Below are 17,379 nucleotides of genomic sequence, written 5' to 3'. Positions count from 1 at the left end.
TGCACATTTCAAAATAAGACCAACAAATTCAGAACTCGTATTTCAAAGGTGAAATAATGTGTAGTGTTAAATTAAACAGCTAAAAAATACGTAATAAGAAGTTGTCGGTAACACAATTTAATTTAATTTAATTTAATTTAGTTTTATTTTATTTTATATTTTATCTTATTTTATTTTATTTTGTTTTATTAATTTTAATTTTAATTCAATTTCATCTAATTTATTTTAATTCATTTAATTAATTAACAAATAAATATTTTTTAAATACAAAATTTCATTGTTAATATATTGTTATTCGATTTACTGTATAAGATATAATATTATATTATCGTATTTTCTTTAATATTATTTTTCAATATTTTTCAAATAACATTTTATAACCATAGACCTGTTCCAAAGCCTATTACTTTAAAATCTTGAGGGGAAATTTGGCTGGTGCATCAGCATAAGGATTGCAATAGTACAGAAATTAGTCAAAGTAAAAGAAATAAATAAAAAGAAGTGTATAAGGAAACTAAAATCAGAATGGAATAAAAAAGGCAAGGCAGTTTTATCTGTATAACACATTTTATACACAAGGTCAGTTCAAAGTTCTTTACAAAGCAATAAAATAAAAACACAATAAAGGATACAGAAAAGAGCAAAGAGAAATATATATACTTAATAAATGTCTTCAAAAAAATCACCATTAAAATAGCAGAGTGCAGACAAGAGGTGCAAAGATAAAAAGATTATTAAGAATAATTCAAAAATGAGAAATGTTTTTAGCTTTGACTTAAAATGAGTCAGAGAACAAAAGAATGAATATTATTACAGTATTACAGAATTATTATTCCGTTAGTTTAGAAATAACCCTTAAAGCAATGAAAACAGAGGTGTTATTTTACATGAAACCATTTTGTAAAATGGAAGTTGTGTAAAAAGTCTCCCTTTTGAAAATAACCATCAATCTTAATATCACATTATACCTTAAAACCAGTGTACTGCTGCAGCCTGAGTCCCTTTGCCTGATGTTCATACAGTTGGTGAACTATAATAATAAAAAGAATACAATATGAAGAATACATATATACAATGGTTTAAAGACATACAGTACAGTTAACAAGGAAATGAGGTGTGCACACACAAGATTCAAGATTAACTTTATTGTTTGAAGGGGCAAATTTGTCTTGGGCTCTCCACCCATGCTGCAGCCATAAAAGATAAAACATACAACATAATGCATAAATAAATAAACATTACACACCAAACATAACAATAGTGCAACAAAAGAAAGAAAAGAAGGAAAAAAATACAATAAATGAATATGAATTGTTGTATATTTTTATCAATACCATTGATAGATAAGTAAATGTACCACGTTGAAACTACGCAACCCGACTGTGTAGGAACTGTTTTCTCTGTTTTGTTAATATTTGCTGTCAAGAGGTAAATTTGTACCAAAATTTAACAAGTAACAGGTGTTTTATTGTGAAAGGCCCAAACCAGAACTTCTTGTTTTTACTGGTTTTACTGGTCTCTATCTAACTGTGTCTGATAAATTCTGTATTGTACAGTAACTCATTTATAAGGGTATATAACCTGTAATGAATTTATGAAGGCAGATTAATCGTTAACTTGTGCTTCATGGATCAGTTATAAGCCAATCAGAGTACATGAGAACAACTTCTATGCTCTAAATTTGTGTTGTTAAATCTCTTTCAGCAGTGGTTCTCAAAGGTTTTACACCATATTCTACTTCTCCAAATACCACCGCTATCCCCAGTGTTACATCCAGTAACATGAACCTGCTGTATTCAGCTACACAAGGTTCACTCAGCAGGCAGGTTTATTCCTAATCAGATTATCTATTGTTGAATGTTGACAGTCACAGCCATGCTGTACAAACGGGTAGCACTAGAACTGGCAGCTAAAGGGCCAGTGTGTGAGATTTAGGGCGATTTAGTGGCATCTAGTGGTGAGGACTGCACACTGCAACCTGCTGAAACTTCTGAATTCCTTCAGTGTTCATTGTTCAGGAGGTTTTGACAGAGAGCTGGGTTATCTGCAGAGGTCTTGTCTTCACCAGAACAAACAGACCAGCTGATTTAAACAAGTAGAAACACTGATTAAAGCACTTTCACGTTAAAAAAAAAAAAAATCTGTGTTTTTGTCACTCTCAGTGTCACATGGAGGTCGGGTAAGGTGTCTGTGGAGTGGCAGACCTGGGTGGTGGTTCCCATTTTCAAAAAAGAGGACCGGAGGGTGTGCGCCAATCATCGGGGTATCACGCTGCTCAGCCTCTCAGGGAAAGCTTACCCCAGGGTGCTGAAGAGGAGGCGCCGACCACCTGTCGAACCTCAGATTCAGCGGGAGCGTTGCAACTTCTGCCCTGGCTGTGGAATGAACCCGGTCTCACTCTGAAGTCGTCGCAGCGACTTGCTGCATCAGAAACCAATGAAAAAGGCATCCTTTAACATCACCATGATACATATAGTACTTATAGTTTAATGGCACCCGTTGGCATCAGGGGGAAATGTGGCAAGACAAGGATGAAAGTTAAGGCGACAAAAGTCCAACAGTGTTGGGTGGGAGGGGTGGTGGATGGGTCCAACAAACGTCAACTTTCATCCAAAAGAGGGGTGTTTGCGTCTCGTAAGATTCGGAAGTCAAACCCTGTTATTTTTTCCTAAACATAACCACATGTTTTTGTTGCCTAAACCCAACCATGTGTGTTAGCTGTTGAAGGAAAAAAAAACATCTATTTGTAGTGTTGTACCGATGTAGTGCTTTTATTTTGAAAGAGACTGTATGTGAACGTTAAATTTCCTGTGAAAACGGAGGTGAATTTTGAAAGAAGACAATGCATTAACAGGCTTAAGTTGACATGATGTCCCAGAACATCAACAACCAACACACCCAGGGTACCTTGGACGTGGACATGGAAAGTCCATGACCAAACGTCGATATGTGACGAGGTCGGAGTGAGACTGTGTTGGTGGAACAGTGGACCAGCTCTTTGCTGGAGGGGTCATGGGAGTTTGCTCATCCAGTCTGCATGTGTTTTGTGGACTTGGAGAAGGCTTACGACCACGTTGCTCGAGGAGTCTTGTGGGGGATGCTGCGGGAGTATGGGGCACAGGGTCGGTGCTACGAGCCATCCAATCCTTGTATGATCAAAGTGAGAGCTGTGTCCATGTACGCGACGTAAAGCCAAACATGTTCTCAGTGTGTGTTGGCCTCCGCCAGGGTTCTCCCTTGTCTCCAATTCTGTTTGTGTTATTCATGGACAAGATCTGAAGGTGCAGCTGGGGGGAGGAAGTTGTCCAGTTTAGTGACCTCAGAACTGTGTCTCTGCTTTTTGCAGATGATTGGGTGGTGGTGACTGATGAATGGTTCTGTTGGCTCCATCACACCGTGATGAACTGGGGCGGTTTACAGCCGAGTGTGAAGCAGTCGGAATGAGAGTCAGCACCTCCAAATCTGAGGCCATGGTTCTCTGCTGGAAACCGGTGGATTGACCCCTCTGGGTTGGGGGAGAGTTACTGCCTCAAGCGAGGGAGTTCAAGTATCTCAGAGTCTGGTTCACAAGTGAGGGTAGAATGGAGCGTGAGATGGATCGGTGGTTTTGTGCAGCGTTGGCAGTGATGTGGGCGCTGCGCCGGATCGTCGTGGTGAAGAGGGAGCTGAGCCAGAATGGGAAGCTTTCCATTTACTGGTCCATCTACGTCCCAACCCTCACCTATGGTCATGAGCTCATGACCTCAGACAAACCAGCACAGGAAGGTACTGGCCTCAGTTACACGTAGCACACGAACACATTCCTGCAGTGTGTGGTGTGCAAACATGCAGAGCAGGGCCAACCAGCCTGGCAGCTCAAATATATTAAGTAATCCTGTCTCCTGGAACATGAGCCACATCATTTAACACGTAGTAAGTGTCTAAATGTCTGAGTATATCCGTCTCAGATTAAATCTACCTGAAAGAAACTGTTAGTGGATTTAGGTTAATGTTTCCCTTTCTGTGAATAGCTTTCCACTGAAACTCAAAGAAGAGAAAGACAAGCTTCACTTCTGTCTTTGCCTCTTCCTCTCACATTAAAGCTCATGCTCATTTTGACAGATAATGTCATGTTGACTGACTCAGATAACCTGTATTTACAGAGGTTGTAGTGAAGTTGGCAGTGTGTAAGGCCATCTAGTGTTAAAGATGTGAAATCACTAGAAAGAAGGCTACATGTAGTTTTTGGAGACTCAAAATAAAATGTTAACAATAAAAACAAACAGCAACACTTGAAAGAAAAATTAAATGACATACATACAAACATTTTAAAACCAGAGAATATATTTAAGACATCTTTCAGTTTCTGCTTCTAAAAGTGTTTGAATGGATGAAAAGTTATTTTGTTGTTTTTCATATTTTGTTGAGAAAATAGAATTATATTAAATTATTTATTTAAATTATAATTTAGTATTGTAGCCTACAAGTTGAGGAAAACCAGTTTATACAAGTCACATTAGGAACAATCTGGAAATCCATCGGTAAAAAAATAAAATAAAATTTTTCTTCCTTTACATCTACAATGTAGATTGCAGAATCTGTCCTGAGGGATTACATTAGGAACATAAATATCTAAATAATAGCTTTCTAATAGGCAGGCCTAAAGCTTTGGGTCACAACAAAAAAACAAAACAACCTATATAGACTTTTTTATTATTATTATTTGCAGATGTTAAAGGACGCCTTGTTTTTGCTGGTTTCTGATGCCACAAGTCACTGCTGCCCAAGCACCAGATTCTGACGACTCTTTCTTTTTGAACAGTTTCTGGCTGTGATAAATGGTGTCATTTTTGGCGAATTTAAAAGAAAACATGCCTTCCAAACCCACCGGTTTGGAAACCTTCAGGTTCTGAGGGCAAAAACCAGCAGTAGAATAAAATCAAAATACAACCAATTGAATTTGTATGCCTAAGCTATAATAATAATAATGATAATAAAAGTCATTGCTCAGTTCTTAAAAAATGATTTGACATGCCTCCCCCCTGTTGGCACCGCCTCTTCCCCCCTCATAAGTAAAGAACAATAATAAATAGTGTAACATTAGCAAATTAAAAAAGACATCATGCCTTCTAAACATGTTAAAAATAGGCTATGCCCCTCAGCTAAGCTAAAATAATAATAATAAAAAAAGGTTCAACTCCAGTGGTTAAAAAGTTATTTGACATGCCTCCACCTTTCTTGCACCACCTCTTAAATCAAGAACAGTCCCTGGGCTGATGTATTGTAATTAAGTTCATTTTCAAAAGCTAAAAGGAGGGTTTATGATTGGAAAATTTAGATTTATTAATATATTTTGCCAGTAGAATTGAACAGGTGATACATTACCCTACTGATGTGCTTTTGTAGAAAAGTAAGTAGCTTAGAAAAGCCAAACTGTACATTAAAGGGAAATCAGTGTGCTATGCTGGGAAATAAAAGAACAGACATCTTTCCAAATAACACGTGAGAGGGGGGAGGACCCAAACAGATGTGTCAATCATCTGTAATCAGTTAACAAATGTTCTTCATGTCTTTATAGAAACAACTTGGTGATAAAAAAAAATCTGCATAAACTAGTTTCCCTCATTAACCACTGTGCAGCACGCGCTGGCAACACTCCATAAAGTCCCGGAAGAAGGCACACGAGGTCTTCCTCTTTAACCGTCATCACTGTCCGCCCGCGCCAGATGCTCCATTCATTCAAACAGAACCTGACGCACGAGGACCTCCCTGCGACCCTCAGGTGAGCCCCGTCTCCTTCATCTTCATCACTTCTGCTTAAACGTGGTGATTTATTATGAACCTCTGAAACATGTCTCACATGAGGAGCCTCTCTCCACGTTTTACTATGACTCTCTTAAGGCGCCATTAAATGAGGAAGGCGCGCGAGTTAAACGTGTCATTACTAATACATGACAGGTAGACTGTAACCTAACATGTTATATTATATATATATATGTCCGACATAACCGGACACGTGGGATAACGTCTTTACATTTAGGCTGCTGTGTAAGGTCTTTACTCTGTTGTGCTGCTCAGAGGGTTTATGAATAATGATTTTACACAAACTGGATCTTTGTATGTTATCATATAGATTATGTATGTTGCCTTCACAGCTGGAGGAAACATGGTAGATACACTCGTGCTGTGTTGCCAGATTGGACCGATAATAAGTAGCCTAGTTTTTAAATTTGATTTAGGTTTATAATAAAAATAATAAGTAAAATGTGGATGTAACCTGTGCAGAGGAATATTGAGTCATGTTGCCTCCAGTCTTCTGTGGTTCTAACACTTATTAAATATGTGTAATAGAGGTCAAATGGAAAATAAAAATATCTTGTATTTATCTAAAAGTCTTTTAGACAGTTGCATTCAAACACCAAATGAACAGATGCACACGGAGGCCTGTTTTATCACTATGCTGTGACAGAATAATTATAATATTAACTTTGTAATGAACTGAAATCATAATTAAGTTTTGCAGGTGATCAGTTATCAGTCATTTATTGATATATAGAAATATAGCTGAACTTTTTGTTAGTGTCCAAATGGCACAAAAACAAAGCCCAAGTGATCCCACCCACCCAAAACAAGTTTACCCGCCTAGTGAACTCAAAATTAAACGGAAAACCGCGCGAATTGGCGACAACAGCTGATGTGGCGCCAATGTGGAAACTACTGTAAGTGAGATGACGCAACCAGATGAGTCACAACCTGCCCGTATCACTGAGTTACTGACAGTGTGAACTCAATGTGCTGGCTGAATGACAGACTTTAGTCACTGTTCTGTGTTTTAATGGTGAAATTTAGTTTTAAATAAATGAAAATACCAAAATAATTAGTGAGAAAGTTCCTGTGTGCACAAATAAATAGATTCAAATCCAAATTTCCTAATGCACACTGTCACTTAAAGTTGTTTTAGTGATGAAGAGGAGGAATCAAGGTGATAAAATCTGCATTCAGACCTTTAGTGAGGTAGAAGTCCTAAAGCCTGGGTTCTCAACAGGGGGTCTGTGGCCCCGAGAGGGGTCCTCAGAGTTACTGCAGGGGGTCAGCCAAGTTATTGTTTGATAATGTGAGTTTGAATCCAACATATTGATAGCAAAAATAAATCACCCTATTGATACAAAAATAATAATTTACAGGTCACAATCTTAACGACAGGCTAAAAGTTCATTTATACTTCTGCGTTGAATCGACACTGTAGCTACGTGCACCTCTCCAGAACTGTAACTACGTGTTGTGGTGACGTAGACCTGCTGTCTGTTTCTGTAAGCTGAAACCATTTCCTTCAGTGGAAACAAAGCTTGTATTTAATTTCACAGATAAGAAACACTAAATTGTGAAGACAATAAAGCCTCCACTAAAATAAGATTTTAAGTCTTGTGTGTGATTTATCCTTTATGGATATATACTTCGGGATCTATCCTGACTTTATATGAGTAGAGGAAAAGATCGCTAGCTGCTAATTTATACAATGTAAAATGCCATAGGCTTGTGCTAATAACGTTAGCATGTTGTATTTGTGGGGAAAATGTGTCCAGATAAAGACAAGTGTTTGTCTGTGAATGCTGTGAGTTATAGTGAAGCTGATTTGTGTACTTGTGTTTGAAATTGTCTCTATAGAGTGTGCCAGGGCTGACGTCAAAACCCAGAAGTTTAGCATCGCGCTGGTTCCCGGAAGAGAAAGTGAATGTGATTTTTGCATTGCGTTTTGGATTATGTCAGAAAATAAGCTCTGTGGCTAACACAAGTTTATGATACTTACAGGTTTTGTTCAGCGAGATAATCTTCACATATGAACACCTTTCATACCGCATTTGAAGCTTAAATGCCGTCACCAGAAGTAAAAAGCTAACGTTAGGCTTTAACGGACTACATGACTACTCCACGGTCGCATGACTCTTGACGTCACCGCCACTAAGCTTTCAACTGATTTCAGCCTCTTTATGTTAAAAACATTGTATAATGGGGAAATCGGACTGTTGAAGCTAAATAAGAAGCTGTAATGGCGGACTGCCAGCACTCTCGCCTGTTCGGGGGTGATGACGTTTAATGTCCCTGACAGGGTTTGTAGTCGTATTGAGCAACTTGTTAGCAACCGCCTTTTTTACGACACGTAAAATCTTCAAAATTCACAAGTAGGGTATTTACTGACGTGTTTTATGTCGTAGAACAAAACCTGAAACTCACTTAAGCTTTTGTTAACCACAGACCTTATTTGAGGCATTTTACCAAAATTCCATTCAAAAAACGTATTGACTTTTAGACGAGAGAACCAGAAGTGCTAAAAGCGCTAACGGAGTTCCGGGTTTACTGGCACACTCTATTAAGCCATGTTTAATGTGTGTTTAATGTATTTTTAATGTGTGTTTTGAATCAACTAAACTTAACAACACTTCACACAAACCTCCATCGCCGACTAGTGTTTTGGAGGTGTAATTGCAGAGTGACACAGACACACCACCGCACAAGTAAAAACGCTGACAATGGCGAAGGCCATGTGCGTAGGGTCTACGCACAACCATAAATCCCTTTTAACCGTTACCTATGAATCCTTGTGCAATCACGCTAAATCACGCTTTGGCTGTGTCTGAAATCACTCACCACTCACTGTATAGAGAGGTCGCCATTTTGTAATGCTGAACGAACAGTGGGGATTATTACACCCTATAAAGTGGACTCAAAGTGTCCCACAATGAAAAGTAATGAACAATGGATGATCACTCACCAAGCAATATAACTGTCAGTTTAATGTGTCGTCGTCTGTTAACGAAAAGATAAAAATAAATCAGCAGTTGATTTTCTTTAGGCTAATAACGCTAGCTAATGTTAGCAAGCTGGGTCGCCACTGGCTCTGATTTATGCTATACGATATTTTCTGTTGACCATTGTCTCATTTTGCTTCAGCTCGTCAGTTGTTTGTTTATAAATGATGTTTATAAACGCAGTATGGGCTTCTACATGGATTTCTTTCATCGAGTCACAGTTAAGAGCCAGACTCAGCCTCTGAGCAGCTTTTCTTTTATATTAGTCACTACAATTTATCGGAGCCAACACTCATCCTCTCTGTGTAAAGAAACCGTCACACCAGTGAAAGAACTGGTCAAATATTGTGAAACCACACCCACACCTGTGGCAATTACCACCGGAACTGAAAGTGACCCGAAGAGTGTGTCCAGCCTCACAACAAATAATAAACAACACAGGTTAAATACACAGTTTGGCTCCTACAGGCGTAATGCCGAACGTCACACATTAAGTTCACAAGTTATTACACGACTGACGGTAAAACAAACTTCAACCAAGGTTAAACAGAAAACGAGTGACATCAGTAGGACAGGTTAATGATATATTAACCTATCACAGGGCTGACACATAGAGACAGACAACCATTCACACTCACATTCACACCTACGGACAATTTAGAGTCACCAATTAACCTGCATGTCTTTGGACTGTGGGAGGAAGCTGGAGCACCTGGAGGAAACCCACGCTGACACACGGAGAACATGAGCCCTCTTGCTGTGAGGGGACAATGCAAACCATCCGCCCCAGTAACCTAACAGTTAAATATTATTTATAATTTCGGCCAGTAGAGTGCTCCAGCGATGACGCTTTTCACCCTGGTGTCCTCGTCAAAAAGCATGTGGTATTTTTCCACTGGATTTTGGATTATTTCTAAAAAATCCGCTCTGTGGCAAACAAACATTTGTGATACTAACATTTTGTTCAGCAGGACAACCTTCACAAATAAAACCCACCCTCATGTTTACTGAAGTCTTAACGCACACGCCAGAAGTAAAGAGCTAGCTCGTGTGCTGTGAACACATCCTGTGGGTTGTTTATTCAGAGGCTTCTCTTGGCTTCATGCAGAAACGTGACAGAAGCAACAGCATGTGGAACGAGAAGAAACAGAGTCCACCTGCTGACCGGTGAGTCTGACGTTTGGTTTGTACATTTTATTTGTATAAATTCTAAATTCAGGTTACGAGAGTGTTTTGTCTCCACAGCGGTCAGGCTGTAGCCGCCATCATCTTTGTGCTCGGTCTGGGAACTCTGCTGCCCTGGAACTTCTTCATGACGGCCTCTCAGGTTGACAGCCACACCTTCCTCTTCTTCATGATTTTAATTTATTTTACAAGTGTAGTTATTGACTGTTCTTCTTTTTACAAACAGCTCAGCAAACCCCATTGGGCATTAAAATAATAAAACATTTAGATGTAAATACACAACAACAGCACAGTGTAAAGGTGCGGCGTCTTTAGTTGGTCATGCAAAATGCTTGCGAGTGTTGAAGCCACAGTATAGTTTGAGAAACAGAGCTGTGGAGTCCATATTTTCATGAACTGTCCCTTTGTGGAGTGAAGCAAACAGGTCAGGTATCCGAGAGGAAAACACTCCATGATTATCTTGTGGCAGTTTGCCTCACAAGACGGTTTGTCACTTATCGCAGCATGTGCAAGAATATCATACAATCGGCCGGAGCAGGGGAAGGCAACCTGCCGCTCTTCAGCTTCTCTCCAGTGACATAAAATTATCAGGCCTAGAGTGATTATTGCATTCTACAACTGTAAGACCGTGCAGCCTATACATCAAAGTAAAAAATGTTTTAACGTTTCATCAGCTATAATGTGTGTTGTGTGGCCTAAAGCAGGGGTCAGCAAACTTTGCTATTGAAAGATCCATTATTGACCAAAAAAAAGACAAAATAAAATCTATCTGGAGCCACAAACATATTTGAATAAAGGCATCTCTACTTAACTTCAGGAGCGATGTAGCCTGGAGCGTCTCTATCAAGGCTCGAGAGGGAGAAAAACAGAGGATTTAGTAATGTGTGGACAGATTAATTAACTGCTTAATAAACCATAAACTGCTCAGATCATACACAACAAACATTTCCCATGTTATTTAATATAAAAGTGTTGATCGATTCATCTTCTTTTTCCCTCCGTGTTAAAGTATTTCAACAAGCGCCTCATGACGCCGAACATCACCTCCAACGGCACATCAGGCGCCACAGCCAAAGACTACAACTACGACAGCTGGATGGCCTTGCTTTCCCAGCTGCCCCTGCTGCTGTTCACGCTGCTCAACTCTTTCCTGTATCAGTGGTGAGTTAACGCCGCCGCCGCCGAAGCAGCAGCTGACATGAAAACACTCGTATTGACCACAGATGACATGTTGATGATAATACCTCCTGTCTGGTCTGTGTGCAGGGTGAGGGAGCGTCTCCGTGTGGCCTTCAGCATGATCGTCATCCTCATCCTCTTCTCCCTCACTGCCGCTCTGGTCCAGGTCCCCATGCAGCCGGACACCTTCTTCTCCGTCACCATGGCGACCATCTGGTTCATCAACAGTAGGTCCACACACACACTCAAATGAATTATTATTATTAAATTAATAATGAAATATTTGTTTACTAATTTGTCATATCGTCAAGGATACCATAAAATATTGTGATTACATTTTAGGGACATATCGCCAACCCGCCATATGCAAACCTCTGTGTGTGTGTGTGTGTGTGTGTGTGTGTGCAGTGTTTGGTGCGGTGCTGCAGGGCAGTCTGTTCGGTGTGGTCGGTCTGTTTCCTCCTCGTTACAGCACTCTGTTCATGAGCGGTCAGGCTCTGGCCGGGATCTTCGCTGCACTCGCGATGCTCCTCTCCATCTTAAGTGAGTGACAACATGAACTAACCAACACAAGTGTGTTTAAACTCCAACACCAAAAATACACAAACTCCATGTAGATATCTTCCTCAGTCCTATACATATACTGAGTTACTGGGACGGTGAAAACAGCCGGTGACTTGGTAGGTTTAAAGACTTCAGGACATGAGTGAATGTAGGCGCAGGGGTGGTGCAGTAACTTATAACCTATTCACCAGTATAACTGTAATAAACTGGGAGTCACGCAGTAATAACGGCCTGCAGAATGCGTAGTTTGGTAAAATAGTTATAAGAAATAAACCTGTGGTTGTAAATGGAGCTGAAGCGTCTGATTCTCTTGGCAGGTAACGCAGATGAAAGCTCGGCAGCGTTGGGATACTTTATCACTCCGTGTGTGGCCACTCTGGGGACTCTGGTGTGTTACCTGCTGCTGCCACACCTGGTGAGGAGGACACGTTACAGTACAACACACACACACACAGACACACACACGGGAGGTTAAATAACAATTATCTCCAGTTCCTAAACATTCAGAAGGAGATAAATCCAGCTGTGCACATTGTCTTCATTTATGATTACTATGATTTTTAAATCAGTCAAGGTTATGTTGTTGTCTTGTGTATGAACTCTGTCCCTGAAATATGAGATATAATCATTTTATTGAATAACATATCATCTCGGAGCCTGTGTAGAGCTCACAGTATTATGTTCTGACAGTGTCGACTCTCCTCTGCAGAAATTTGCTCGTTTCTACCTGAACAGAAGTCAGTGTGAGAATGTGGACACGAAACAGGAACTCCTCAGCAGCACAGGTCGGTTCTTACAAACTCTCGGTCAGCGACACAATAATGTTACGTCAGTGATATGAGGGGGGCAGTTTCTATTATATTTTAATTTATGTTTATAAAATGTAGCTAGAATAACAAGAAAATTAATTAGATTAGATTTTTGAATATTATTAACAAATCAGGTTCTTTGAGTGAAATGTTTTTGCCAGAATGTCTTTGGAGACACTGAAAATCAGTCCTGAAGACAGTCACACGTGCGCACTGAGAGAATAAGAGCTCCAATGTTTCTGTCGTATTGTCACAGGGGGTGTATGTGTCATGTCTTTAAATAATTACACATATTTACACACACATTTGTTAGGAGGAGTAGATACAGTGTCCCACGTCTCACCATCAACAGTATGGTCTGTCTGTTATATTTAGCAGGTGGTAATGCTATCAGAATACGTGAATATCTAGTTTAAGTATTTTTTTGTCAAAAATGGAGATTCCATCCTCAGTAATGTTGTAATCAGCTACAGAAATATCGTCATGTATATTTGAGCTTCAGTGTGATAAGAACATTAAGCCAGTTGGCAGTGCGTCACCGTTTATACTCAGCAATGACACTGCGTATTTTTCTCATCTCGTGCTGCTCTCATTTAAGGTTTGTTGTGCTATTTAAATAATATATCCTAAATATTTAAATTAAATTATTTATTAAATTATTATTTAATTATTAAACAGCATTGAACAAGTTTCAGGGACCGGCTACACAAAACACCTTAAGTTCTGTCCTTAAGTATAGACACTTATGGCTTAATTTCTCCTTAGCTGAGGGACTAACACGGTTGCACAGAATCCCTTAAAAGCTTTGCATCAACTCATTAAGTGTGTTGAAAGAGATTTTACAGCAGTCAAAGTTTCCATGGAGATGATTTGTTTGCTTGGACTCACACTTGTGACGCTTGTTATCGTCTCTCAACGTTGGCTGATAGTTAGACAGTGGAAAAATGGCAGAAGAGAAGAAGAATAGAACAAGAAACTGGTCAGAGGAGGAAAAGATTAAACTTCTGGAGGACTACAATCATAGAGAGCACAAACTACAAAGTAAATTTGATCCCCAAATACCAGGAAACAAAATGATTGTAGGGAGAAACTGAGATAAAAATGAATTCATATCTAAAGTGTAAAATCAAAACCATATCCACTGGATTCTCCCGGTTGCAGAACACTCTTCTCAGGGTCATGTTGCTGTTAAGATAGAGTCACAGGTACCTTAAGATTTATTTTACCTTGGTTTGGTTGCTAAGGTCTTTGTGCAACGGTCTAGGGATTCACAAGATAAGGAGAAAAAGGACTTCTTAACTAAAGGTGTCTTGTTCAACCGGCCCCACACTGGATATGTCGACCATATTCTATATTTTCCTTTTTGCATTAGCATGCTAACGTTAGCGTTGTCAGTTAGCTACACAACAGATACACCCGACGGATCATGAGGTGCAACCTGCTTTAATCACACAATCAGTAAAGTCACTGATGTACTCTTATTTCCTCCCTTTAAAGAGAAGAAAGTCTTGAACAACGAGAAAGAACTCGAGGCCCATGGGAAGTTCATCATGGAGCCAGAGGAGAACCAGGAGCGTTCGTCGGTCCTGAACGTCTTCAAGAAGGTGAATGACTTCACGCACTTTACTCTATTTAATATTTGTCCAGATGGTTGAAGACATAGAATTTATACAAATGATTTGGACATTATGACTTTTAAAAGGACCGAAAGTAGCAAACAAACTGTGATGAGTGAGTGTTCCTGCTGTAGTTTATCATTAATTAAATTCTGACTTTTGTGACTCAAACATTTTGGTCTTTGTCTACTTCCTGTTAGCATCAATAACATTCTCACTCTGCACTTTAACATGTTGATACTTATATTAGAAATATTCTTTTTGTTACCTTAGAAATGTTGTTTTTTACTTTTCTTTTTACTAATCTCTACTGACAGTATGAGTGTGTGTTAAACGAGTCCTTGTGTGTCCTGCAGATCTGGCTGATGGCTGCCTGTGTGACGTGTGTGTTTGCCGTCACCCTGGCAGTGTTTCCTGTGATCACAGTGCGAGTTCGGACCGTCTACACGGGCAACGCTGCCTGGGGTGAGACGTCGCACCATCATGCTGTGTTCATGTCTTAAGAGAGTGATCGTAATTAAGAGTTTACAAGCCTTGAAATAGCATCAGAGTCTTAGTTATGTCTGGCTTGGTGCTCAATAATATTTTGGAAGTGCTCGAAAACCAACCAAATATAAGTCACATGGTGAAAGTAATTACACACAAAGGGTCTCATGCATGAAACGTGAGCAGAATGAATTTGTGTGTAAAGTCTTTGCAGAAGGAAACGTACATGTATTCATAATTCATCGGTATGTTAGCAGCTCTAATCTTTTCGTGGGTACTAACAAAATAAACGAGCTAGGTTGGTACAACACCGTGAATTTAAGGTATTTTTTTCTTCAACAACCAATGCATGTGGTTATGTTTGGGGGGAGAAGAACAGGGTTTGGCTTTTATAATCTCACGGGACGCGAACACTGCTCTCTTAGGTGAAAGTTGGTGTTTGTTGTTCACCCTGGACAGGTCACCAGACTATCACAGGGCTGACACATAGAGACAGACAACCATTCACACTCACATTCACACCTACGGACAATTTAGAGTCACCAGTTAACCTGCATGTCTTTGGACTGTGGGAGGAAGCTGGAGCACCTGGAGGAAACCCACGCTGACACACGGAGAACATGCAGACTCCACACAGAAGGGTCCAGGTTCATACCCTCTATCCAGGGTTCGAACCAGGAACTCTCTTGCTGTGGGGTGACAATGCTAACCACTGCACCACTAATTGCTAATTGGAGCACGCTGTCAATTTACAATTGACTGGCATTCATGAACAAACACACGTGTCTACGATTAAATCCGAGTTTCCCGCGGCGTTCATGAATCCTGTGTAGGTTTCTTAGTACCAAGGTTTTTTATGTGCAAATCTACTCACAGATTTACTGACTTATTTCATGAATGAGACCGACTGGACGCAGTGTTTCATCACCAGGTCACAGTGTGCATAAGCGTCACGTCACCAGCTCAGTCCCGCTCTCCTTCTCTTACAGAAAAAGTGTTCACTTGCGTTTGCTGCTTCATCGTCTTCAACGTCATGGACTTGGTCGGCCGCAGCGCCCCGTCTCTTGGCCAGTGGGTGAGTCTGCTGCTCAGTGTTGCTTTATGTTCGATTCAAATGTTCAGTCGTCATAGTAATGGTTCGACTGTGTTGCCGTTTGTGCAGCCCTCGAAGGACAGCCTCCTGTTTCCCGCCGCCGTGTTGTCTCGTCTGGTCTTCATTCCTCTGCTCATGCTGTGTAACGTCCACAACTCCAGACTCACCGTCCTCTTCAGCCACGACTGCGCCTTCGTCACCATCATGGCCCTGTTCGCCTTCACCAACGGATACCTGGCGAGCCTCTGCATGGCCTACGCTCCACAGTGAGTCCGCCACAGGAAGTGCAGTCTCTGCCGCGTCTACTGCACAAAAAGATTTGATTGTTGAAAGTCACAGTGGCGAGAGGTCATGTTGTAACTGTGTCTATGTGTCTGTCAGGTTGGTGCGGTATAAAGACTGCGAGACGGCCGGCTCCCTGATGACCTTCTTCCTCGTGCTGGGTCTGGCAATAGGAGCGTCTTTCTCCTTCCTACTGGGAAGACTGGTTTAGACGACTGGGTTGAGCAAACCACGTGAGACTCAAACAAAACAAAGCACCAACATGTGATGAAATGTTTAGTTCATCCTGTCAAGAAAGAAAGAAAGAATGAACCCAAGTACGGGCTCTTATTTTGTCAGCATGCTGCGAATCTGAGTATTTATTTTTCACTGTAGACACATCTTTTATTTTTGGTCCCACCACTGGTTAAATGAAATTACACGGCCCCTCAAGAGTCACATAGTTTAGAAACAAATACCTGTAAATCAACATTTACGGTGTCAGTAAATATACATGGATTATTGAAGGGAAAACTACAATTACAGGGATTATTAGGGATTATGAATTATTATTATCAAAGAGTGTGGTTGTCTCCGGAGAGGCCAGATTAATAATTTATCAAAAACAGGAATTTTATTTTTTTATTGATTTGTACTTTTATCACATGGCGTAATGATCAACCTCAATTATGTGTATTTTTTTCCCCTTTAATTTAAAATTCCTGCTTTTATTCTGAAGACAAGACGAACATTTCAGAACTCAGAGCTTTCCAAATTAATGTCTTTTGCTCGTCACAGTGGTTAGCATTGGTGCCTCATAGGAAAAGGGTTCCTGGTTTGAACCCTAGGGCGGAGTTTGCATGTTCTCCCTGTGTCAGCGTGGGTTTCCTCCAGGTGCTCCTGCTTCCTCCCACAGTCCAAAGACATGCAGGTTAACTGGTGACTCTAAATTGTCCGTAGGTGTGAATGTGAGTGTGAATGGTTGTCTGTCTCTATGTGTCAGCCCTGTGATAGTCTGGTGACCTGTCCAGGGTGTACCCTGCCTCTCACCCAGTGTCAGCTGGGATAGGCTCCAGCCCCCACCCCACCTCCTAACACAATAAGCAGAACGGAAAATGTTGTATGTTGGATTAAATTAAACGAGACACTGATCGAGTATTGAGAGTTTAACGGGTTAACAGAAGTCACACGCTGATGAGTTTTATATTTTACTTCATGTTACTGTATTTAAAATTCAGAGTGTGTATCAATCACTGAACGTAAGTTTTTTTGTTGGTTTGTTTTTTGTTATTTATGTTTTAATGCACAGATTTTGAATTTCAACTTGTTTTTATTTTTACTGCATTTTGATGAGCGACCATTCATATTATATTAATGTGTTTTTACGTCATACTGCTGGG

General features: G+C 40.2%; 1 protein-coding gene across 3 annotated transcripts in view; it reads left to right on the top strand.

Moving 5' to 3' along the window:
- The first annotated feature begins 5,185 nt into the window (after positions 1-5,185).
- Positions 5,186-17,379, top strand: part of LOC125886369 (equilibrative nucleoside transporter 2-like) — a 162,758-nt gene continuing 150,564 nt past the window's right edge. For 2 of the 3 annotated variants that reach the window (XR_007449027.1, XR_007449026.1), the window contains exons 1-13: positions 5,186-5,761; positions 9,895-9,953; positions 10,032-10,113; positions 10,981-11,132; positions 11,238-11,377; positions 11,559-11,693; positions 12,032-12,129; positions 12,424-12,499; positions 14,021-14,127; positions 14,496-14,604; positions 15,615-15,700; positions 15,788-15,984; positions 16,100-16,873. Coding sequence is in view for 1 of the 3 variants with exons in the window: in XM_049572546.1 (XP_049428503.1) it covers positions 9,916-9,953; positions 10,032-10,113; positions 10,981-11,132; positions 11,238-11,377; positions 11,559-11,693; positions 12,032-12,129; positions 12,424-12,499; positions 14,021-14,127; positions 14,496-14,604; positions 15,615-15,700; positions 15,788-15,984; positions 16,100-16,211 (1,332 nt within the window). In the remaining 2 variants the exon portion in view is untranslated. Of the gene's footprint in view, positions 5,762-9,894; positions 9,954-10,031; positions 10,114-10,980; positions 11,133-11,237; positions 11,378-11,558; positions 11,694-12,031; positions 12,130-12,423; positions 12,500-14,020; positions 14,128-14,495; positions 14,605-15,614; positions 15,701-15,787; positions 15,985-16,099; positions 16,946-17,379 lie in introns of those variants that run through there. The other variant, XM_049572546.1, reaches the window with a different exon arrangement.

The sequence above is a fragment of the Epinephelus fuscoguttatus genome, linkage group LG3, assembly GCF_011397635.1.
Source record: "Epinephelus fuscoguttatus linkage group LG3, E.fuscoguttatus.final_Chr_v1".
In the NCBI taxonomy this organism is placed as follows: Eukaryota; Metazoa; Chordata; class Actinopteri; order Perciformes; family Serranidae; genus Epinephelus; species Epinephelus fuscoguttatus.
The sequence above is the reverse complement of the archived record's forward strand: the minus strand, read 5'-3'. Positions and strand labels throughout refer to the sequence as shown.